Genomic DNA, 16,830 nt, shown 5'->3' with positions numbered 1-16,830 from the left:
TCTGCAGAGAGGAGAGGGCTAAGGGCAGGCAAGGTTAAGGTGTCAACCCCACAACCCTTCCTGACATGTGCTGACATACTCATACATGTCCATGTAAGATACTGCTGTGCTATGTCCTATGGTTAGTTCACGGAAGGAGAGCCAGCAGGTCAGAGAACTTAGGAAATTCCAGTGCTCAGTAAGAGAGGTAGGAGGACAGCTGTTGAGTCTGAGGTTGGCCTGCTTTACCCAGCAAGCTCCAGCCTAGCCAAGGCTACATGTTCTAAAGACCCAGTCCAGAGAAAATGGAAATGAAATTCGGGGCTCAGCTTTAGGTGCACAGCACTGTGCCACAAAAGGGGTGGGGTGGGACAGGACTCAAAAACAGTAGCAGCTGGTGAGTGTGTGTCAACAAACACAGTTTTACATGTGAGCAGGGTCATTAGTCAACTGCATCATATTTAAAGTTCTAATTCCTTACTAATAAAAAGGTAACAATCTTCTCTCCCAATCACACCCAGTGGACAACAGGCTATCTTTAGGTCACCCATCAGCACTGGGCTCTCTCTACTGGTGCCAGGCATGTCTGAGAAGCCCCTAGACAATGAGTGGAGAGGCCACAGAGCACAGCTGCTTACCTGCTTGCTCTTGTCTTCATGGTCCTGCTTCTCTTTGCTTTCTGTTCTATGATTTCTAATGGTTTAGGGTCACTCTCCTATGGATTAAAAATTAGAAAATATAAACTGTCTAAGCAATTAAAATTTTTCTGTTTTTAATTTCCAAGACAGGGCTTCTCTGTCAGTTTCTCTTTCCCTGGCTGACCTGGAACTTACTCTGTAGACCAGGCTGGCCTCAAACCCAGAGATCCACTTGCCTCCCCCGAGTGCTGAGATTAAAAGCATGCAACACCTAAAGTCTGATTTTAAAAGTATCCTGCTTGGCCCACACTTTTAACCACAGCACTAGGGAGGCGGAGGTAGGCAAATCTCTGAGTCTGAGGTCAGTCCGCTCTACAGAGCAAGTTTCCGGCCAGTTGGGGCTACAGAGAAACCGTTACTGGGGGAAAAAAAAGAGAAGAAAAAAAAAAAAAAAAACCAAAATCAAACAAACCAAAAAAAGTATCAACTATCTTTAAAAACCCTAGGTCCTAGAAAGCCCTCTAGTTCCCCAAGACTTGTCACAACCTCACGTGGAATGCTCCCACTGTTCACCTCCCTGAGCTAATATAGCTTCAGCTCTAAGTCCAGGCTCTCACCATCTTGTAGGTGCAGGGTCACCAGAGACGGGTTTCTTCCTTCCCAGAATGTTTTGTACAGAAGCTACCTGAAACCTGTACATGTCTTGCTCTGTAGCCACCACCCGGCCATGCTTCTGAATCCCTGCCTGTTGTTGCTTTTTCTGCCAGAAAGGCCTCTCCCCTCCATCTCCCTATACACGCAGAGGTATTTGGGCTGAGAAACTTTATTCAACAAACTAACTACTCATTTTGTCAATTAAACTGCATTTTAATCAGTTATTTTTGTTGCATAGTAACTGGCTCATGGAATATAATCTAATTCATGCTTATGGAACTGACATAAGTAAAAATAACTGACATTTAATCTATGAAAAATGTCCATCTTAAAGCTGTGTACTCAATTCTGAAACTCTCTCTTTAAGGATACTCTTTGAACGACATATATCTTATATAAACACCCAGATAATTTCGCGGCGGTCTCACTACACATCCCTGGTTGGCCTAAGACTTAGTATGTAGAGCGGGCTGGAGATGAACTCAAGAGAGCTGCCGAGGTCCGCCTTGAGCCTTGGGATTACAGGTGCGTGTCACCGTCCCAGGCACTCACTTTAACTTTAAAACTGTCACTCTACTGGGTGTCTGGAACACACCATAGATCCGTCCTGAAGGTAGGAAACAGGAGTTTCATACTTTTAATATAAATGCAAATTACCTTTCTTCTTTGTTTTTGAGACAAGTTTTTCTGTGTAGCCATGGCTGTCCTTACACTCACAGAGATCCCCCTGCCTCTGTCTCCCAAGTGCTGGGACTAAAGGCATACACCACCACCAGCCGCAAATAACCTTTCTTAAATAATAATTTTTTTTTTTATTTTATGTGTCTTGAGTATTTTGCCTACATGTGTACCACATCCATATCTGGTACACATGTAGGCACTGGATTCTAGAACTGGATGGAGCTAGAGGCTGTGAGCTGAAAACTGTACCTGAGTCCCTTGCAAGAATAGTTAAGTGTGCTTAACTGCTGAGCCGTCTCTCTGGCACACATGTTATCCTTAAATAAATTTATTTTTCAACAAATTTTACTTATGAGAAATTCACTTAAAATTTTTGCACTCTCAACACTCAGGAACCTGAGGCAAGATCACGACTTCAAAACAATCCTGAGGTATAGTGTCAATCTCAAATAAACAAAACAAAACAGAAAAATAATAAATATGCACAGAGGATGTTTAAATATATAGTCAAACATTTCTTACCAGTTCATCTATAAGCTTGGATGTGCTGGACACATTTTTCCTCCTGGTTCTCAAAGCAGGAGGGGAAACAACAAACTGAGAAGATAAATCTGATACCAGTTCTTTCAGCTGGGCAGCAGCCTCCAATTTTTTAGCTAAAGACAAATGGGAAACAAACAAAACATTTACCTATAACTATACATGGTTTAAAAACAATGATAACATAAGGCAATTATATACACTATGTCAAAAATCTTGAAACAAATGATACACACTAGAAAGAAAAAAAAATCCCCAACCAAGAAAGCACAACATATAAATTTATTACCCATGTCAGCAGAGAGAAATGATGTAAAAAATCCCATTATCATTTATGTGTCAACCAAATGTTCATAAATATTTTAGGCTTCAAACTAAATAATTGCCAACACATAAAGATGGAACTCCAGGCAGTATAAACTATTCCTATTAGTTTGACCCTCAGCGCTCCTCAGCTACTCTCAGGAAAGCATGAATCCCATGAGAAAGTGTGAGTCTCAGTTTCTAGATGAAGTTTGTATTACACAGTGAATTTTATTTGCGAGAAAAGACTCACTTTAAAATCTCTTTCTAGACACCTTATTCTAAGCTACTTGGTCTAGTCAAGCAGGGGCAACAAAAAAGTTCACATCAGAAAAGCAAAAAGCTAGCCTGGCGGTGGTGGTGCACGCCTTTAATCCCAGCACTCGGGAGAGGCAGGCAGATCTCTGCAAGTTCGAGGCCAGTCTGGTCTTTAAGAGCTAGTTTCAGGACTGGTTCCAAAGCAATACAGAGAAACCCTGTCTCGAAAAACCAAAAGTTAAGCAAGAAACAGGAGGCTGTAACACAGATGGAGATGGAGACTAGTTTAAGAATTAATTTGAGGGAGGGGCTCATGGGGCCCTACCCCTTCCTGAGGTTTTAAGTTGATGGAGAGGTGGAGGTGGTTTCTACCCAATGGTGTAGCCTTTGGTAACAAGGTGGTCATGTTCCTGTAAACCATTTTCTAATTGAATCACACAAAATAAAAATAAAAAAGTAAAACAAACAGGGGAACCAGCTGAGAAGAGAAAAAGGTAAGGGAGGTGAGCTGAATGATCAAAATACATTATGTACATATATGAAAATATGATAATAAAACACATATGTATAACTAATATATGTTAATGACATTTTAAAGAGGAAATTAACTCAACATACAATTAAATGTATGTACATGCTGACTCTACTTTGAACCTTTGAAATAGCGTCTCTCTAGCACGACACTGTGATTGTGGAAGCAGCAGTGCCGTGTGCCTCTCAGACATCACATGCCAGAGTTTGGACTCACTAGCTGTGCCTCAGCTAATAAAAAATAGATACAGATGACAATGATTTCAGCGTTGTGATGAGAAGATCAGAACAATCTGATGCATATAGCAAGAGCTTTATAAACAAGAAGTCTGTATGATAGGCAGGCACACAGACAGACAGACAATAGACTGGTTGACCAACATCAGATGTCAAATGCTGCTATTGGGACTCTTGCTGGACAGGAAGGTCCATACTTAAAAGTTTCAGTGGAGGTAGAGGCAAGAAAATGACAAGTCTGGGGCCCAGCTGGCTCGATCTTACCTCAAACAAAGCAAACGCCACCACTACTCACCAAACCAACAAAAACAAACCCCAACCATGACTCTATGTATTCTTGTGCGGATGTAGTTGTGCATATATGGATGACAAGTACAGTCTGTGCATTCTTGTGTGGATGTAGTTGTGCATCTATGGACGTCAGACGACAGTCTTGGGTGCTGGTCCTCAGGTGTCTTCCACCTTTTGGTTGACATAGGTCTCTCACTGGAACTTTCCCACAACTAGACCAGGTACAGGAGCATCCTGTCTTTGCTCCTGCATCTCACCACTGTTGGGTATGTGCACCATGCCAGCTTTTGCCATGGATCGTGGGGATCCGGACTCAGGTCTTGAAGTTTGAGAGTCAAGTGTTTTACTGACTGAGCATCTCCCCAGTCACACAAAAGCCATGGCTCTTAACAAAAAAGAAAAACACTGGCAGCATCTGACATCCTCACTTCCAGCTTATAAGAGGCAAAAATTTCACTTCAGGCCACTAATGGTGAGATACCCTTCCTACTGTAAAAATACAAATCTGCCCGATTTCATAACGCTCTTTCTAGGTAGGCCACCTGCAACAACAACTCTGGCTTTCTCAGAGCACCTCACAGTTCACTTAAGTTTCCCCATTCATTTCTTGGGACTCAGAAGAGAAATTTAAGAATTCAGTATCATGTATGAAAATGTTTGACCTATTCACTGTTTTTCCCACATGCCTCTTTTAAGACATGAACAAAATTTTACTATACTGTGAGACAATGCTTCATCTACCTCTTCAAACATATGGCAAACACTTTGACAACCAGGACTAGTTAGGATTAACAAACTAAAATTACAAGACCAAAATGCAAATCCAGTATTGTGCTGGGAAACAGCTCTCTGGGAAAAGGCAGAAAAAAGGTAGCTCTGATTGGCAACATTAACTACTTTTTGTGGTCAAATGATTCCATTATGGCCAACTTCAAACAAAATGAGACCCTGATTCTCAAATGCTTTATGTACAGTACCTCCACCTATCTAATATCTAATATCTATTTTTAACACCGAAAACCTCAAAACATGAAAATATCCCAGATGAAGATGTTTAAGCACCTGTGGAATATTAGTGAAATTAAATGCCACGTGTGACAAAATCCAAGCAGACCCCAAAACTACAGTGCCATAAATGTTTAAGGCTTTGAAGACTATGATTATCTGGAACCGAGGACTGGGGAGGTAGCTCACGGGGTAAACTTATGCAAGCACAAGGACCTGAGTTTAGAGCCCCAGCAGTCATTTAAAATGCTGGACAAAGTGCTAAGTGCCTATACTCCCAGTGTTGGGAGGCAAAAACAGCAAGATCCCGAAGGCTGCTGACCAGCCAGTTTAGTCAACTCTTGAGTTAACTCCATCTCTGCACAAGGCTAGAGAACCCGCTCAAATGCAAACTCTTCCATGGGTATCTGAGGAAGATGGTGAAATAAGGGACATGTATGAGCTCATAAAACTCTAGTGTGTGTTTTCATACAGGGTCTCAGCACTGGGACTATAGGTGTCCCATGCTTGGTTTATTCTGTTTGCTCTTTAAACAAAGAACATTTATGGCTGCTAAGATCATCCATGTACTAGAAGATATGTTTTATCATCTAATTTTCTATAGTAGATGTGTACTATTTTTAAAAGAAAAACAGCTATATAGAAAATTTTATTAAGATGACAAAGAATAAGATGTTATGTTATTCTAAGTTAGCATAACAAAAATATTTCCTATACTTTAAACTCTAGAGAAAATACAAATATTAACAGTATTTTACCAATTTCACTGTTTTTCATTTTCAAACTTTCTTTTTTTAGCTTTGTTGTTTGGTGCCTTTTTAAGACAGGATTTCTCTGTGTAGCTCTGGCTGTCCTAGAACTCATTCTGTAGACCAGGCTGGCCTCAAACTCACAGAGATTCACCTGCTTCTGCCTCCCAAATCCTGGGATTAAAGGTGTGCTCTACAATTGCCTGACAATGGAAGATTTTTAAACAGCTTAATGCTGAGAGCCATTATCATTTATTACAGCAGATCACAATTGATATTCAAGGTGTCAACTCACTAGAAATGACTCCCGATGGAAGAAATTCGTTCTTTGCAAAGCCTGAAAGAAATATACACTCAGGAATATCTTTTGCTTCTGTCCATAATTTTACATGTGCTAAATTGCATTCTTTCCCTAGTGGCTATGGGGAAATCCCCAGTCTGAGTCTAAATGTGTATCTCATGAATACTATCCTGATCTACTGGGCATCTTTATCTGTAGATTGTCAAGAAGGTGGCTCCTCCTTAGCTGTATTGTCGAACTGATATTAATTATTAATGTTAGCCCATACAGCCTATACAGAATTTTGATGAATAAAATAAATACAAAAAGATGCTACCCAAGTCAGAGGCTTTAAGTTTCCATTAAGAACTATCTTGGAACAAAGCTTAAGAAAACAGCTGTATTTTCCCCAGCTGCCAAGATAGCTATATACTTATCAACTGATATAAAACTTCAAAAGTAGCTTTAGATCAGACCAGGTGCCTTGCTAATTGGTTTTAAGATAAACTATTTGCAGAAAAACACAATCTTATTTACAAGGACATGTAGCCAGCTGTCTGATTTGTTGAGCCAAGGTATAGTGTGAAACAACTTAATTGCAATGCCAGAGGACAGCAATTACTTCTCTATACAAACTTTTGCCTAGGTTTTATTGGCCTTTGTTCAGATTCCATGAGAAAAGATTATCTAACTGAACAGGGTTACAAAACATAAACTAACTTCATAGCCCTGAGAAAGAGTTACTAGTCTTCTTTTTTATGGTCAAGGGTTACATGCAGGACAAAAATACTTTAAGATTTAAAATGCTTTGATGTCACTGTGCCTTGGAGAGTGTCAAGTGAGCTTATCTGCGCTTGTGCCCCAGCCCCTGCCCTGCAGCTTGGTGGGCGCTGCACTCTGACAACACAATCTCTTTGTAAACTGTCTCCAGTTCAAGAAAAGTCCGGCCTCTACGACCACTAACCACAAAATGTTTGATGTTTATACACTTAGAAGTATAGCATATAGCACACAATTCTTATTTCTTTTAGTCTCCTTAGTAGTTTAGTTTTTTTATAAGGCCTCTACAGATAACAAAGATTTCTCTTGTAGCTGAGGGTTGCAGCCCACTAGTTAGAGAGTTAACTTGAACAAAGTGCTCTCTTCTTGCTATATGACAGGTTATCTGGATTTACTGCTCTGTGAGTTCTTGGAATGACTGCTTCTTACCATTTATTCAGGAATGCAATGATGCATTCAGATGCAATGCCTGAAAGATTGTGTGGGTCTTTATCAGTTAGAAGAACAAAGAGAGCTGGCAGAAACTTGAGGCAGAACAGACTCCAACATGAAAGAGTGACACCATCGGGAAAGTGTGTGCTTGTTCCTTTCTCCTAACCCCTCAGCATGGATTTCTTTCAATACCTTAAATGCAGTCTAGGAGCTGGCTCTCCATTAGTCGACGGTAGCTTATTTTCCACGTGGCAAGGCGGCAACTACGCAGGAGTTGCCTTATACATTATTACAGTTCTTAAATGAATAAAGCTATCAATTGCTTTTCTGAAATTCACATCAGGAGACAATCATATATTGTATGCCTGACTGTAATCACTAAAACAAACTTTACGAAGTATTACTCCAATGACACCTGGTCAGCTACACTAGTCTGAGCCTCTTCCTCGTCACCCTCTGGTCATTTGTACAGCACTTCTCACACAGGTTTGACTACCACAGATACCCTCTATACCTACTTTTTACTTGATGTACAAGGAGAGTTATCACCCTTGAGAAAGCGCTAGTTTCAGCAACTATGTGACATGCTCATTAAAGACAATGAGAAATTATGCATGAGACACGGCAATAGTGAGTACAGACTTATTTCTGTTGATCCAGGCCATAAAATGTTGATAGTTGCCCACAAAACAATTTGGATCTGTGGCTATCACTGGGATATAAGCCAAAAGCTATGGCACTTAAACTAAAAAACAAAAATGACGACGATTCTAGGCCACATAGGTGGCACATACCAGTAATCCTAGCACTTGGGAAGCAGGAGGAGGAGGATCAGGAATTCACAGTAATTCTCAGTGACACAGTGAGTTCAAGACTAGCATGGGTACAAAAGACCTTTCCTTGGTTTTCCCCTCTCTCTCTAAGTTTTTCTAGACAGGGTTTCTCTATGTAGCCCTGGCTGCCCTGGAACTTGATCTGTAGACCAGGCTGGCCTTGAACTCATGGAGATCAGCTGGGATTAAACTATGTGCTACCATTATCCAGCTCAAAAAGAGTTGTATTTGAAGGGAAACAAAGTTAAGTCACTTAGCTATAAGGGCAGAATAAAGAGAAGTAGAACAAAATAAAGCCTAGGTAAAATGGACTGTTGGATACAGGAAGCTAGACACAATATCTCTGGATAATCTTGACTCTGAAGATCAACTAGGAAACAAACCTTTAGATCAATTTTATCTGGGGGTTTATTTTTTTGGGGGGTGGAGGTGTTGTCTCTTAATATAAACTTTTTTTCCCCTAAGGAAAAACACAATGCTTCAAATCAAATAATGAACTCAAATAGTGCTTTTAAACTACCAAATATTAGGCTGTGCATTCTAAATAAGACAACAATGAGTAAAATGAGATACCTTTTACTTTTTTTGGATCCTTCACCAAAGGAGGAGAAAGTAACGGCTTAGCTTTGGGTTCAGAAAAGTCCATCAACAACATGTTTTTTCTAGACCTAGTCCTTGTGCTCCGGGAAGATTTAGTCAAAGTCGCTGCGGCAAGCAATCTTTCTTCTTGGTCAGCTGGCTCTTTGTTGGCTGTTTCAGTCTCAAAGTCTGATATTGCTGGTAACGGACCTTTTTGGCTTTCATTTGCAGACTTCTTTCTAGGCTTTTTATTCGAGGTCATCACTATAGCAACTTCCTCATTTGGCACCAAAATGGATTTTTCTAAAGTACTCACATTTCTAGCTGGGGTGTTCCGTGTGGATCTTCGGACACTTGGAACTTCTTTCTTCTGGGGGCTTGTCTGTCCCTCAACATCCATGGAGCTGCCATCTTCTAATGACACTACCTTCCTTGGTCTACCACGTTTCCTAGGTGTGGCTGGGACATCAAATTTTGTTTGAATTGGCAATTGGGATGAATCAAGTGTAGGCTCTTCTACCACACTCGACACACTGACTTCTTCCTGTCTGACCCTTCTTCGTTTTAGAGGCAGTTGTTGGTCACTGGGTTCCTCCTCTTGTTTATTATATCCCACATTTTGAGAATCTTCTAAGTTAGCATTCCTCATCTTTTTGATAGTACCACTATGGATTGCTGCTTTACTAACGTTTATATCTTTTACAATTTTGGCACTTTGTCCATTTTCTATAAATTTCTTAGGTCCTCTCGGAATCCCTTTTCTAGCATTTGAGAGTTTGACTTCAGTTCTAGAAGGTGTTATTTCAGGGGCTGGCTCCGGGGGATCCTGTGGCTCCTGCTCTACAGCATCAAGGCTTGCTAGTGTGCCTTGGCTAACTTCCCTTTTCTTCCTTCCTCTCCTAGGAGTGAGAGAATTCTGAGAGGTTAGCTGGGTCTCAGATGCTACGTTTATACTGGAATAGGCACTGTCAGAAGACCCAGGAAGCTCTTTCATCTTTCTAGCTTTCTTCTGAGGAGTAGCAATTGCTGAGGACTCCTGTTGTTCTGATGTGACATCCAAGTTTTGGGCACGCTGCCTTCTTGTGCGAGTTCTACTAGAAACCATATCATCACCCTGGCTGGTGTTTTTAGTCTCGGCCCCTGTTTTCTGTATAGTCTTCAGTGAAGATTTTGTTAACGTGGAGGAACGTGTAACCTTTGGGCTTATCAACACTACCTCTTCTTCATGAACAACCTGTTTCACTGCTGCTGAAGTTGCTTCTTTACTTCTTGTGTCTTTAATTACATCCAACAAATTTTCTGCAATTGCCACTTTAATTGGTTCCGGCACATATGGTAAAGTCTCTACCTTGTGGGATTCTTGGTCACCTGTTACAGCAGATGGTAAATCTGTAACATGTTCTTGATTATCAGGTTCAGCTCGGGACACAAGTTTTTCCTTGGTTGCTACGTTAGCTGCTTTTGATGATGGATTCATTGCTGAAGAGTCACTTGCCTCAACATCTCCTTCTTCACCTTCCAATATCAAGGTAAAGTTGCTCTGGGCCACAAAAAGTTCCCCATCTACTTCAGCGATATCACATTCAGCAGAGTCTTTATCGTCAGGCATGTCACAAAACTGCCGCTCAATAGTATCAAAATTATACTGGAGTTTAAGTGTTCCTGAGGGATACAACTCATTAAATGAAAGGCTCTTGACTTCTTCTTCTGGATTTTGAGCTTCGGGTTTTCCGTGTTCAATTTGCTAAAATAAATTAAAGGTAAGAAACTAGTTAATGAACTATAAAATACGTTTTAACCTAAAGCATACAGGATTTTAATGACAACCTCATTCTTTGTGTGTCCATTTTACAATACAAACTATACTTGTGGCATATGCTAATGGGTTTACTTCATGAAATATTTACTTAAGAAATGAAACCTCAGTCAAAATAACTACACAGAAAAAATATTGAGATTACGGTTGGAATTAAATTAGAAATTTCACATTTCTTTAGCTAAAAAGATAGTACTAATAAAATCTTGAAAATCACTATGCTAACAATTCTAAGAAAATTAAAGACTTAGACTCATAACCAAAACAAAAAACAACAAAAAAAAACTTAATCAGAGAAAAGGAAATAACCCCATACAATAATTCCCAAATTACCTAACTATTCACACTTTCTAAACAGCACGATCCCCATAAGGTTGAAGAACAATTCACCTACATAAGCTCCCTTGGGCTAGACTCAATCTTCTTCCCTTTGCTGGGGTTGCACAAACCATGAAATTCCTAAGGCTGTCAAGTTCAGTAACTCTCCTGCAAGGGTTTGGTGGAAGAAGGAATGGTCCTTGCATTTACCTTTTGGTAAGGGAAGGGGAGAAAGAGGAGGTAGAAAGTAACAGAGAGATCTCCTGACCAAGAAGGAAGACATTATCACCCACCTAGACAAAGACATTTTCCCACACCCCATAGTGAGCTGATAGGCTGGACACAACCTAGAAGTGAGGAGTTCCGTTACACTACACCCACATTTGTTAGCCTCTAAACTGAAGAAATAGGAAATTTAGTGTCATTTATTTCAGGGAGAGAAAACTTACAAAGATAAATATGGATGGATTTATAAATAATGCCCCCAAATTCCACATAATGAGATTTCTGTAAGTAATTAGAATGATTGGCCTTTAATCTTAAATTCATTTACTGAAAGTTCCCTTGATGATGAAAGGTATTTGGTAAGATTTTATGAAAGCAGGAAGTCCTATCAAGCAGTATAGAAACTTAAGTGTCTTTCTCCCACAGAAATGCAGGAGATCCTGTTTCACTATATTCATTTATCACAGATGGACTCTAAATGTCAATAATCACTATGTTCACTAATAACTAAAAAACTTCCATTTAAAGCAAATAAGCAAAAAAATAAATTGCTAAATTGTGTTTTAAAATAATCATTTGATTTTACATAAAAATCAGTTTCTTAAAGATTATGCTATTTTATATTCCAGAAAATATTTATATATTTACTTTTTGAGCAGATCTTTATGCTGTTGTCAAATGAATACACTAAATTTAAGAGATCATCTTTAAAGCCCAACTAAAGGAAAACTTATAAAGCATTAAAAAAAATTATTATTTTTACATGAATTTCTTGAGTATCAGGAGGACTGACAGAAACGTGAGGGTTTTCTTCTGGTAAGCCAACATGTACATCAGCTTCTATTGCATCATCTTCTTTTAGGTTTAACGCTAGTTTCTGATCAGAGGTAACAGGGCACTTGGAGGCAGTGGGCCCAGAGCTTTCACCATCTTCAACCATGGTGGCAACAGCTGGACAAAACAAACAAAAGAGTAAGAGTAACTTCTTACATTCCAAAACCAAAACCTTGATTCATATAATTCAGAAAGCAACAGATTACCTAAACTCGAGAGTATCTGAATACTGTCAGAACGTTTGAGACATCTTTAGGAAGACATATCTGTGGGTCCCCATTTTCTTGGACAGTATCAAGTTGAAACAATATGTACACACTCCCCACAAAGGCATACACAGAAGATAAACTTCACACTTGAAAACCACACTGACCTTCCTGAATTGGAACACAATCCTGTGAACATTTACTATGATGAAAACTACTCTAAGGGGACTCAGATGCCTAGAGAACCAGTCGTCCTCACTGGAGTCATCAGAATTCTACAAGAGATCTGCAACCTGAACTTGATGGGTGTCTTCTTTTGGTAGAAAGCACTCAAGTAAGTACAGATGTCTTCTTTGGCACTTCATAAGTTTATGGCCCACTTAAGAGGAAATTCCTTTCATTTTTCTTTTAATCTAAGTTTTGTATGAGGCTTGGAATCTGTGACTGATACAAAACACAATAACCTCAAGGGGGAAAACGGTGTCTATATTTAGCCTAATTAAATAGCCCTATACTTTTTAACATAATGGCGTTTGTATTCCTAGAATGTAATTATTAGTGCAGCAAGAAATGATTCATACCCGTCTTTGGCACCATAACTCACCTCCCTCTCTCAATACATGAAGTACATCAACCATTATGAGGGAAAAAAAATCCAATAAAATACCAGAAGTCTGTGTGTGGTCTTTGACCCTCTAAGCTAGGTCTACCCCAAAGAAATATGACACCGACTAAAAAAAAATTGAAACAATAACTAACAAAAATATTGTGATCAAGTGTTTAGCAAAAGCTGGTTAAGCTTATCATAGAACATCCTCATTCAATGACAGGGTACGATATTAGACAAGATAATATGTGTATTACTGCTATGGAAAAAAGTATTAAATATTCTAAAAGTTTTTTTTCATTTAATAAAATGTACTGATGATGTAATAATATTCATAAAAGCAGGTAGCATGCACTAGTTTTTAATGAGTGCCAAACATTACTCTAACATTTCACATGAAAATAATATTTATCAGACAAAACACACCCAGGAATAGCTCAGTCAGTACAGACCTGAGTTAAGAAACTGAAGCAGTCTCAGCTAGTGCAGTTACATTACTATCTTCTCTTTTCACACATGGGGAAAACACAACAACAAAGTTCAGGAAGAAGACAACTTAAATTGGTAACAACAGAGACTAAAGAATCTGGCTTTTACTTTACATGTTGGGAATTTCCACTAAATTAGTTTATAATAAACACACATTACATCTCACATCCTTTTTGTTGTTGCTGTTTGTTTTTGAGACAGCGTCTCTATATGAAATAGTCCTGGCTGTATTGGAGTTACCATGCAGACCAGTGTTTGTATCCTGACAAATAAAGCTTGCCTGGAGATCAGAGAAGCAGAGCAGCAGCCACTAGACTTCTTGCCTCTCAGAAATCTCAGACCAAATGGGGACAAGCCCTGTCTCTATGAATCCTCAGACTGAATGGACGAACGAGATCCTGTCTCTCTACGCCTTATATTCCTGCCTCTAACTCCCTAGAGCTAGGATTAAAGGCATGCACAACCACTGCCCAGCTAACTCCTAATCTTCCTGCTTCCTCCTCCCAAGTGTTAGGATTTTAAAGGTGTGTGCCACCACTTCCTGGCCTCTATGGTTAATTAGTGAAAGCTCTGCCCTCCAAACAACCTTTGTTTGTCAGAACACAAACAAAATATCAAAAAATACAGAATGGTCCAGGATTTATAAAGTATTAGGATTAAAGGCATGAGACACTATGCCTAATGCATTTCATATTCTTAATCTTGGGACAAAATTCTCAAACTTGCCCCATATATTACTCATACTATGATAGGTCAGGAGGGGTATGAGCTCTAGACCTGGACAACCTCAAAGGCACAGTGTTAGGAAGATTAAATAAAGCTGATAGATGTGAAATGTGACTGGGAATAGATATTCCATGTCTGCTTTCCCTTGATCTGACTGGAACCCACAGAGTAGAAATACCATGCTCTTATTTGTAAAAAACTAATTATAAAAATTATAAAATTAAAAATTTTAAGTACTTAATACATTTACTGATTTCCTGAATACACTGCTATAAACTGGTGATTTATTTTGCTATTCCTTCCTGTTCCAAAGGAAAGTATAAAACTATGTCCAAAAAATTCACTGAGATTCTTATCCTATTATTATTACTATTATTATTTTGGTTTTTCAAGCAGGGTTTCTTTAACAATCCTGGCTGTCCTGGAACTTGCTCTGTAGACCAGGCTGTCCTTGAACTCACAGAGATCCACCTGCCTCTGCCTCCTGAGTGCTGGGATTAAAGGTATGTGTCACCATGCTCAGCTGAGATTCCTATTCTTAAGAGTCTCTTGATATTAGAATGTTTTACTCCAGGGAAGCTGGCCAGAGGATAAGAATTGGGAAAAGAAAACTCTAATAATATTAATTACTGAAGTCTTGATTCAAAACATAAAAATGATACGTACATTCACTGTGGTCTGTCTTGATTGTGGAGGTTTGGCTTTCAACAGACACTATTCCATCCAAAACCGATGTCTTGAATCTTGAGGTGGGGGTTTTCCTTGAGAAACAGAAACGCACACTTGAGTGTATGAGACCCACATGTACCACCCTCTTCCTTTCTACTTGCTACTTTGTTACAAAAACCAAAACTCAGAAGCCACTACCAAGCACAGTTAAGGTTTTATAAAATTTACAGAGAATTACTGTTGTACTTGTTTTTCCTATTTCTTTTTACTTTTGAAGTAAAAGTATGGTCTTAAAAGGACAAATAAAATGATTTCTAAGTGTCAGTACATAAATTAATTTCAGGCATTTAAAAATAACCAGTCACTATATTTTTCAAAGAAATCTTATCAGGTGTACAGTATTTCCTACAGCTTGGTGGGCTCAGCATCAGCACTTTAATGCTAACTGGAAATATTAAGATAAATGACTCAGAATGGACAGCAAATAAAATTAAGTTGTAAAATATCCTGGAAGTGATCTGTTACTGGCTTTTCTTTATATCCCAACTAAAGCATGGTGAATCTTTTTGCTTGTCTTTGTTTTTTTGAGACAGGGTTTCTCTGTGTAACAGCCCTGAGTGTCCTGGAACTAGCTGTAGACTAGGCTGGCTCAAACTCACAAAGATCCGCCTGTCTCTACCTCCTGAACGCTGGGATTAAAGGCGTGTGCCACCACCGCCTGACTGCATGCTGAGTTTTAAAGAGAGGACAAACACTATATTCCCAAAAAAGCAGTTTCTGATGTACATAAACATTTGTAGATGTTTATGAGATTATCTTGATAACAATATTTATAACAATGATTGTTAATACACAATAAATCCCCACAACCTTCCCGATTAGGAAACTAGCTTGCCAAAATATTAATATTCATCTAGATTATCACTGAAAATAACTTTTCTTGATATGATCATTTGTGTTTTGAATTTTTCTACTGCTATTAAACTTACTGAAATAATTAACATTAACTTTTATTAAAATGAAAAATTACAAAATAAGTAATTAAAAAAAACCAAGAAAATCCTTTATTTTTCCTACTTTTTTTTTTTTAAAGTCCTGGAAGATTTTAGTTATTGAATTTTTACTCTCAGCAGAAAACACATGGCTGAGTTTGATAGAGGTGACACTCCAAGCTTTGTAGATGGCTTGTATTGCCATACCCATTGCTTACTCAAAGTAATAAAGTATTCTTGGATCTTATAAAAAAAAATCATACTTTATGTGAGCTAGTTTTATTAACTTTATCTTATTTTTTTTCTAAAGAATTAAAGCTGTCACTGTTTTATATCCTCTACAACAGTGCTACTCCAAGTGTTGAACTGAAACAAAGGTGATGAATGGCTCCAGGAATAATCCTAACTGATTAGGTCAGTTGACTTTCAATAGTGGAAGCAGTAGGCTGGTATATTATTTTAATGTAACTTTACAATAGGCTATAATCCTAAAAGCTACAACTAATTTGCTAGACTGGGTTTTTCCCCTATTACTGGAGACAGGTTCCATGTAATAATCCAGACTGACCCGGAACTCCTCCCTAGCCTCTCAAGTGCTGATGCATGTCATTTTCAACACCTTGGCTTTGCTAGCACTCGAAGCATATTTTCAAAGTACCATCAGAAACACATGTTTTGTTTCTTTTGTTTTTTTGACACAGGCATGTATGTATGTAGCTTTAGCTGTCCTAGAATTTACTATGCAGACCAGTGTGGCCTTTAACTCACAGAGATTTGCCTGCATCTGACAATCAAGTGCTGAGAATAAGGGACGTGCTACCATGTCTAACCCATTTTTGGGTCTTCTATCACACTCAAATAGGAATAAAACTGTGGGAGGTGAGGACATAGACTGGAAGAGGCAGGGAATAGGCCAACTGTCTATTATGGTTTTGTTGTTATTTTTTGCTGTTTTGATTTTCATGACAGGGCTAGAGAGATGTTTCAGTGGTTAAGAGCACTGCCTGCTCTTCCAAAGGTCTGGAGTTCAGTTCCCAGCAACCACATAGTGGCTCACAAACATCCATAATGAGATCTGGTGCCCTCTTGAGGAAAAGACCTGGTCAGTTGTTCTCATCAACTTAGACCATGAAACTCAATATGGACAAGTTCAATAGAACCACCATACAGGCAGCCCA

The 16,830-nt window shown here is 38.9% G+C and overlaps 1 protein-coding gene across 2 annotated transcripts in view; it reads right to left on the bottom strand.

Moving 5' to 3' along the window:
- The window catches only part of Ahctf1 (AT-hook containing transcription factor 1), a 56,104-nt gene that overhangs the window by 493 nt on the left and 38,781 nt on the right, over positions 1 to 16,830 (bottom strand). For both annotated transcript variants that reach the window (XM_085687635.2, XM_048436470.3), the window contains exons 31-35: positions 14,658 to 14,752; positions 11,893 to 12,080; positions 8,765 to 10,514; positions 2,475 to 2,608; positions 618 to 694 (exon numbers count right to left, since the gene is read on the bottom strand). In XM_085687635.2, coding sequence (XP_085543761.2) covers positions 618 to 694; positions 2,475 to 2,608; positions 8,765 to 10,514; positions 11,893 to 12,080; positions 14,658 to 14,752 — 2,244 coding nt within the window. The remainder of the gene's footprint in view (positions 1 to 617; positions 695 to 2,474; positions 2,609 to 8,764; positions 10,515 to 11,892; positions 12,081 to 14,657; positions 14,753 to 16,830) is intronic.

This window comes from Myodes glareolus, chromosome 5 (assembly GCF_982192425.1).
Source record: "Myodes glareolus chromosome 5, mMyoGla1.1, whole genome shotgun sequence".
Lineage (NCBI taxonomy): Eukaryota > Metazoa > Chordata > Mammalia > Rodentia > Cricetidae > Myodes > Myodes glareolus.
Note: the sequence above shows the minus strand (reverse complement) of the source record. Positions and strands in the feature narration are given on the sequence as shown.